We start from the raw sequence: 8,153 nt of genomic DNA, 5'->3' as shown, positions 1-8,153 counted from the left end.
AAAGATAGAGATCCAGAAAGCCTAATGAGCGTTACTCATGTGTACAAAGCAAGGTATACATACAAGACGAGTAAGAGAGGTTCATTGACTGAAATGCAACATCTGTTGAGTCTTATTCATGAAGATAAATACATATGCTGGACCAGAAACAAAGACTCTTCAAATGTTGTTGTTGATATCTTTTGGACGCACCCTGATTCAATAAAGTTGAATATGTTTCATCTTGTGGAAGTTGAGTTTCCAAACTCAACTCATTTGTTGTGTTTGTTCCAAATTTAAAAAAAATGTAAGTATGAAGTATGAAATGTAAGTATGTCGATTCACATAGGCATGAACATGTTATGGTTCTAAGAAACAACATTGTATATTCGAATACAGAGTCTAAGTTTTTGATACACCTGAAGCATTTTGAGGTTGTATGTTCTGATATTCCAAAATTTGTTCAGTATGTACACGTAAATTGGTTGACACCCTATAAATAAAGATTTATTACTGCTTGGACTAATATAGTCACTCATATAGAGAACATCATAACGAACAAGTACATAGACATGCTTATAAATATAGTTGCATTATTAATTATCAAATAAAGACATCATTTTTCTATTTATGTTTTTAGGATTCAGTTTGCTCACTGGAGACTAAAAAATATGATGACAACTAGAATAGGAGATTTATGTAGAAGTTGGGTGTTGTTAACACCATTTTGAAGCTGCAATTAGATTCAATTAGAGTATCATTTCAGAAAAATTTTGCTACAATGAGCATTGGCATAACACCCCGTTTTACTCCGGATTACACGACTTCATTTCAAGACAGTGTATACAACACATTGAAATGAGTTGGAAAGGATAAAATTGGTTGGTTGTGACAAAGCTGAATGTGGTTGCTTCATTAGAACAACACATGGATTATCTTGTGTGTGAACTTGCATGTTATCAAATACAAGGTGAGCCTATTCTGTTAGAATCAATTCATGTGATTTGGAGGAAATTATTCATTGAAGCGCATGAGGTCACTGAAGAAGAAAGTGGGACACAATTGGATTTAAAAGAAGAGTGTGAAGAGTTAAATAGGTATTTTGGTACACTAGATATTGTAGGCTAGAGGATGATGAAGAAAAAAGTTTGGGAATTAACACATCCATTCACAACTTTTATGTGTCCACCACTAATGAAGTACATGCCAAAAGGGGTAATAAAAAGAGTAAAAAGAGTGAAGAGAGTGATGTGCATCGTAATCATTCACAGTAGGAATGTCAATTTGCATCTGTTAATGAGGATCTCTGTGGGGATTATCTGTTCGGAGCACTGAAGTTAGAGATTCCCTGATAACAATTTGGGGAGGGGATTGGGAAAGTATCCTCCGCCCCGTGGATTCCCCGACTCCGACCATATTATTTAATTTTATACTTTATACATTATATAATATATAATTATATAATTTTACATAAAAAATATTAATATATTAGAAAATGAAAAGTCATTAGTAGTTATAGATTTTTCACACATAATCAACCACGTGCGCTGGATGACAACGATATTGTGGTAGTAAATTAAATTAGCGGAAGTATGGTAGCAACAAGTTCTACATCAAGTTCTTTTGCTTCTTTTTTTTTTGTTATCGATGCAAGATGTATTTTTAGTTTTAAAGAAATAAATATGCAAAATATATGTGTTTTTTTTAAAAAAGGAAAAAATAACGAAATAATAGTCTCATAAAAGTATAGAAATTTTCTTAAGATTCAATCTCCATGGATATCTGTGGGGATCTGTGGGGATCTGTGAGGATGGGGATGGGGGAAAATATTCCTCCATGCCGGGGATTAGGGATGGGGAATAAATTTGGGGGCGGAGAGCGAGAAAGCATCCTTCGAATATTCTCTGCCCCGTTGACATCCCTACTTCACTGTGGGAGTATGTTGAGGCCTCTCAAGGAAGTCAGAGTACGAAGATGTCATGTACAAAACCAACTGAAAATCAACTGTGTAGCGTGTCTTCAAAACTTAAATACTTGTCTCAACTTTCTATGTTCTTACATCAGTACATTGAAGACGTTGTTGATGTGGGTAATGATGGAAATTGTGATTTTCGGACTATTGTAGATCTACTTGGATGGGGCGAAGAATTTTGGCCTTTGATTCAGACGCAGTTAGATATTAAAGTTTATCAACACCATCAATTATATTTCAATTCATTATATGACACTATACCAAAATTAGGAGTGTGTTACGGGTAGCTTGCTTAGGTGTATAGGGTTGTGATAAGTGGATTACGATTCCTGATATGGGTTACCCATTGCTTTTAGATACATTGTTATATTGGTCTCGTTGTCCAAGAACCTTAACATCACACTCTTTCCATTAATGATAGCTCCATGCATATAGTTCCAAGTAGACAAAAAATCATTGCAGTTAGTTTTGTTGACAACAAACAATCATGGGATTCAGGTGAAGTTGAAACTCAATCTCCTTTGTCTCTCGTCAAAGACCGATGGATACAAAATTGTAGTGAAGTTGCAAGAGCATGAGAATTAGCATATGCGAGACATATTAGGCACTAGAAAGAAGAATCTAGGAAGTCGAAATAATTTGTTTTGTAATAATATTGTAACACTTTTGCATTATGCGTATATGTTTTATCTGATATAATTTGTTAAAAATGCAAAAAAAAACAATAATTCACTATTGTCTACTTAATTTTTTCAACATTTTCGGAAATTTTGGTGAATCGGATTTTTCAAAAAATCCAGTAGATTTTAAAGGTTACTGGATTTTTCCAAATATTCGGTATAACTCAATCGGGTTTTTTAAAAATTCGATTCTTCTGTACCAGCATTTTAAAAAATCTTGTATTTCTTCAACAATTTTTTAGAATCCCATGAATTTTTACCAGCAATCCTTCACAGTGGGAGTATGTTGAGGCCTCGCAAGGAAGTTAGGGTACGAAGATGTCATGTACAAAACCAATTGAAAGTCAACCGTGTAGCATGTTTTCATAACTAAAATATTTGTCTCAACTTTCTATTTTCTTACATCAGTACATTAATGACGTTGTTGATGTGGGTAACGATGGAAATTGTGGTTTTCGGGCTATTGTAGATTTACTTGGAAGGAGCGAAGAGTTTTGGCCTTTGGTTCGGACGCAGTTACACATACTAAAGTTTATCAACATTATCAATTGTATTCCAATTCGTTCTATGACACGATATCGAAATTAGGAGTGTGTTACGGGTAGCTTAATTGGGTTTATATGGTTGTGATAAGGGGGTTACAATTCTTAATATGGGTTACCCATTACTTTTAGATACATTGTTATATTGGTCTCGTTGTCCAAGAAGCTTGACATCGCATTCTTTTCATTAATGATAGCTCTGTGCATAGTTTCAAGTAGACAAAAAGTTATTGCACTTGATTTTGTTGACAACAATCATTGAATTTAGGTGAAGTTGAAACCCAATTCTCCTTTGTCTCTCGTCACAGACAATGGAGACAAAATTGTAGTGAAGTTGCAAGAGCATGAGAATTAGCATTTGTGAGACATATTAGGCATTGGAAAGAAGAATCTAGGAAGTCGACATAATTTGTTTTGTTATAATATTGTAGCACTTTTGCATTATGTGTATATGTTTTATCTGATATAATTTGTTAAAAAATCCAATAATTTAACTTTTGCCTACCAAATTTTTCAACATTTTCGGAAATTTTGGTGTATCGAATTTTTCAAAAAATCCAGTAGGTTTTATAGTTTATTGGATTTTTCCAAATATTCGGTATAACTCAATTGGGTTTTTTAGAAATTCGATTCTTCTGCATCGGCTTTTTAAAAAATCTTGTATTTTTTCGACAATTTTTTAGAATCCCATTAATTTTTACCGACAATTTACAAAATGTCATATATTTCTTAATACTTTCGCAAAATATCCAATAACAGAACAATATATCTGATATTTCTTCATCCAAACGGTAAAATTTCCAAAAATAAATTCCGATATCTACATCAAAAATTTACTATTTACCTAAGCTTTTAAAAAAATTGATTTTTTTTATTAAAGGCATAAATGTAATTGCCTAATTGCAGCCCTCGTGTGGAGGTGTCAGATGTAACCGGGGGGTGTCGGTATAAAATCTCTCAAAAGAGAAGGGCTGTGTCCTAAATTATAGAGAACCTACTACTTGATTTCTCCTGATAAAAAAGAGTATCAAGAAAACCAAAATAAAATCCAGTGACAAACAAAACTTGTATTGGTACAATTCCAATATAGAGCAGCATACATGATATCCTATTCTATACATAATACTACACCATCATCCCATTCAATATCCTTTACACTTTGTCTGTGTGTCAGATCCATTGCAAATTTATACATCTAGCTGCATACATGTACATTGTGTGCTATACAATATACAACCTTTTGCAGTTTATCTGGAACTGTCAAATTAATAAACTCATCATCGTGCCTTCTCAGGCACTTCGAGACGCCACTATAACACAGGACATGGCAAACATGGTGCATGTAGAACCTATAGCACTTCTGAATTCTTAGTCAAGAATTGAGAAGCAAAAATCGCCAAGCTTAACAGTATCGATATGCTTGGCAGTGAAGGACGGAGAATCAGCTTCTGAGTTTATACTGTTGAACATAGTCTTCTTCTTAGACCGTCTTTCGTCTTTGAAGAATGCTAGATCCCTGTAATAAAATAAGACATTTGTCAGTGCATGGAAAAGGAATGCATCGAGTTTGATCTTTTTTTTCAAGAGATGGTTAAAAATCGTACATTCAGTAGCTTCTGGTTTGGCTTAAAGGATCATAATCATAGGCCTCGCCGGCTTTGACAAACCGGCCCTTCACGCGTCTTCGGACATCAGCCCTTTCCTTGCGAGATGCATACCTCACTCTTTTGTCAAACCTGGAACATAATAACAATCAACGTTAAATCGAATATAAACGCTATTTGAAGTTTCGAAACAAGACTAATCCATAGACCTAACTCACTCATTGTTACAAAATTACTTACTTGCGTGTCTTTTTCTTTTCCTTGTATCGCATAACAGCACTACAGCGGTTGGCAGATTGTAGCTGCAGCTCATTCTCCGGACACGTGTTTAACCAAGGAGGTTCTCCCATGAGAAACATGGAAGAAGCTCCACAATCTTGATAATCTCCAGCACAACCGTCTTCATTAATACCAGAAAAAGAAAGACTTGATTGGGACGGCTTTGTCGTAACACAAAAATTCGGCTCAGTTTTAGTACTCAATATGGAATCTGCAGATGCTGCATTGCTGCATGCTGGTTGCGCTGCATTTACATGTCCAATCGATGAACCCTGAACATAAAAGTTAGATATAGAAATAAGTAATCAACTTAAAATTAACCGAAAGCAATTTATAGACATGTCATAATTTGTTTCCTTAAGCTCTCTAAAACAGTCTCATAAGTGCTTAAGTCAGTAGATAAGTTCAAATAAACCAACGCAATCAAATGTTAGAAAAACCAAGAGTATCATAGACAAATGATGACAAGAATATAGTACCTCGGCCGCTATAGCATCTTGACAATTGGAATCTCCAGCAGACATGGCCTTTCCTCTGAATAAGCTGTTAAATCCACCATTTTCAAAAAGTTCTTCAGAATGAGTGAGGGCCATACCAAAAAGTTCATCATAGTTCTCCATATTTATATCCATTTCATCCATATCGAAATCGCCGTACAAATCATCATCATCTTCACTAATTTCAGGGTATTTTGTAGCAGGACAGTATAACTGGAGATCAACAATAAGAGTTAGCTATGTAATATAATTTGACGAAATAATAAGAGTTTCAATTATAAACCTCAAATTCTGTAACTAATTTAAGTAAACATTCAGATATACCTTTGGCGCGCGTTCATTGGTAGATCCATCAGGGCGGTCCATCATCTGTGGTTCTTTGCTTGATTCGGGCATTGAAGACGTACCGACGAAAGACTTTTCCAAATCAGGCTGATCAGTAATTTTATCCGAATCAGACGCATTCTGGTTTTTTGGATCCACCCAAGCACTTCTATTCTCATTAATACTCATGAAACCAAGTTCTTGCTCACAAGTAGTTTCACTTAGAGAAGGAATATCCAACACAAAAGACCATATCGAAGACAGTTCCGCCGACGAAGGACAGCCTGAGTAACAATTGATTGTTTGTCTCTTATGATTGGAAGACGTAGAGTTACCATGGCCTAACCAATCACAATTCTGACAAAGTGAAATCTTCTCTTCCGAACACCTAACCAAAGCAGGCTGTGAACTGCATCTCTCACATAAAAGTGTCCTCGAATGTCTTCGAGCAAGCGTATTCGCTGAATGAACATTTCGATCGCACGACAAACATAAACACGCTGCATCAGATCGGCAGTACACCATCGACCTCTGGTCTCCACAAAAATCACATATGTATCCCATCTTTAAACAAACTTTAATCCAATAATTGTGATACAAATAGCAAATTTCAATACTGTGAAATCAAAAGCTGCAAAAAAAAAAAAAAAAAAATTGTTAGAAAGTAATTCATAATTTCATACAACAAGGATTATTGAAAATTGCAGCAAACATCAAAAAAATTAAGAAAAAGTTCAAAGCAACTAAACATGTATATATGCTTCTATGTCATCATGTAACATGAAAAATTCATTATCATAATCATCAAACCAACAAGAAACAAATTGAAAGAAAAAAAACTTAATAGAAGAAATTCAAAGTAGCAGATCAATATTCAATAACTAAAAAAATCATAAACATCACAAACACAAAAACATGAACAAAGGGGGGAAATAAACAAGACAATTAAGAATAAACCATCTAATTAATTCAAGAAATATATAGCAAAAAAAATAAAAATACCAATCTCTTAAAATTCCCAAATTTTCATGGTCTTAATCACACAAAAAGAAATTTCATGCCTAAAAGAAACACAAGAATTGAAACAAAACCTTAATATTTGTGAAACATGAAAAGTAAAGAGGGAAAGTTAGTTAGTTACCTTAAGGAAAGGAAAACACAAGGACAAGATCTGTAAGCAAAGGCAGAAGTGTTAAAGAAGAAAAACAAGTGAACTTTTTGCAAGATATTTAGGAAGACTTTTGTTGTTGTTGTTGTGTTTCTCTCTCTTTTAGAAAAGAGAGTTGAGAGAAGGTGAAGAAGATAGATAAGAGTAGTAGGAAGGGAAAGATATTATTTGTAGGTTAGATATTATTTAGAAAGATGAGATGAGATGAGAGGAATAATAATGGAAATGGTGTTTGATGTGTGTGTATGGTTAAATTAAGGGTGACATAATCAAAAGTTGATCAAAAGTGCAAACAAAAAGAGTAAAAAATATATAATGGATGTGGGGTCATGTCCTTTTCCTACTCAAAAGAAAAGGTTATGACTTTCCTTTTGCTTCCTCCCTCTTTAATTAATAATATAAATTTAACAGCTGCTATTTTTTCTTTTTTATTTCATGCACTTTTTCAATTTGTCTTCTTTCCACTGTCATTGCACAATGCACATGGACATAGCTATTCACTTATTCTTGCTCTTTTTATTTTTTCTTTATTTTTTGTTTTATTTTATGTTATAAATAAATATCTATATTTCAATTTTTTATTAGATAAATGAATAAATATTATATGTAAATATTTATATAGTTATATATAAAAGAGAAACTAACAATTCGATTTTATTGTAGGATTCCCTGGCTTTAAAATTATTTCAACTAAAATAGTAAATATGAAAAAATGTGTTCTGACAATCAACATAATTTTATATTTTTATTATTTGTTATTTTCTATTTTTTAACAATAAAAATAATTGATCTTTTACAGAAGGTTTAAAGGTTCATATATAACAACAATGTCTCTTTTAAGTCAGAGAACATAATTTTTAAAAGGATTAATTTTATCATTTAAAAAGGAGTGATGGTATCTATTTATCTTTTATTTTTGAATAAATTTTATTATATATTAATTTTAATATTAATATAAAAATATTAAATAAATACTTAAATAGTCATTGGAAGGTTGAACTTTGTTGAAAAGTGCATCACATGCTTGGTGAGGTGGACAAATGTTTTGTGACTTTTTTTTTGGTTCTTTTTCTCTTTAAGATGGGATTTTTATTAGAGTTTGGTAGTG

The 8,153-nt window shown here is 33.0% G+C and overlaps 1 protein-coding gene across 1 annotated transcript; it reads right to left on the bottom strand.

Annotated features, from left to right (window-relative positions):
* Positions 1-4,222: 4,222 nt before the first annotated feature.
* LOC131655909 (zinc finger protein CONSTANS-LIKE 9-like) lies at positions 4,223-7,233 on the bottom strand. Its single transcript, XM_058925703.1, has 6 exons — positions 7,019-7,233; positions 5,878-6,508; positions 5,536-5,766; positions 5,018-5,328; positions 4,778-4,909; positions 4,223-4,689 (listed from the first exon to the last, which is right to left on the bottom strand). The coding sequence occupies exons 2-5, from the start codon at positions 6,439-6,441 to the stop codon at positions 4,780-4,782; spliced, it is 1,236 nt and encodes a 411-aa protein (XP_058781686.1). The 5' UTR covers positions 6,442-6,508; positions 7,019-7,233; the 3' UTR covers positions 4,223-4,689; positions 4,778-4,779.
* Between the last annotated feature and the right edge of the window lie 920 nt (positions 7,234-8,153).

Source organism: Vicia villosa, linkage group LG3 (assembly GCF_029867415.1).
Source record: "Vicia villosa cultivar HV-30 ecotype Madison, WI linkage group LG3, Vvil1.0, whole genome shotgun sequence".
NCBI classification, from domain to species: Eukaryota; Viridiplantae; Streptophyta; class Magnoliopsida; order Fabales; family Fabaceae; genus Vicia; species Vicia villosa.
This window is presented reverse-complemented; position numbering and strand designations above follow the sequence as displayed.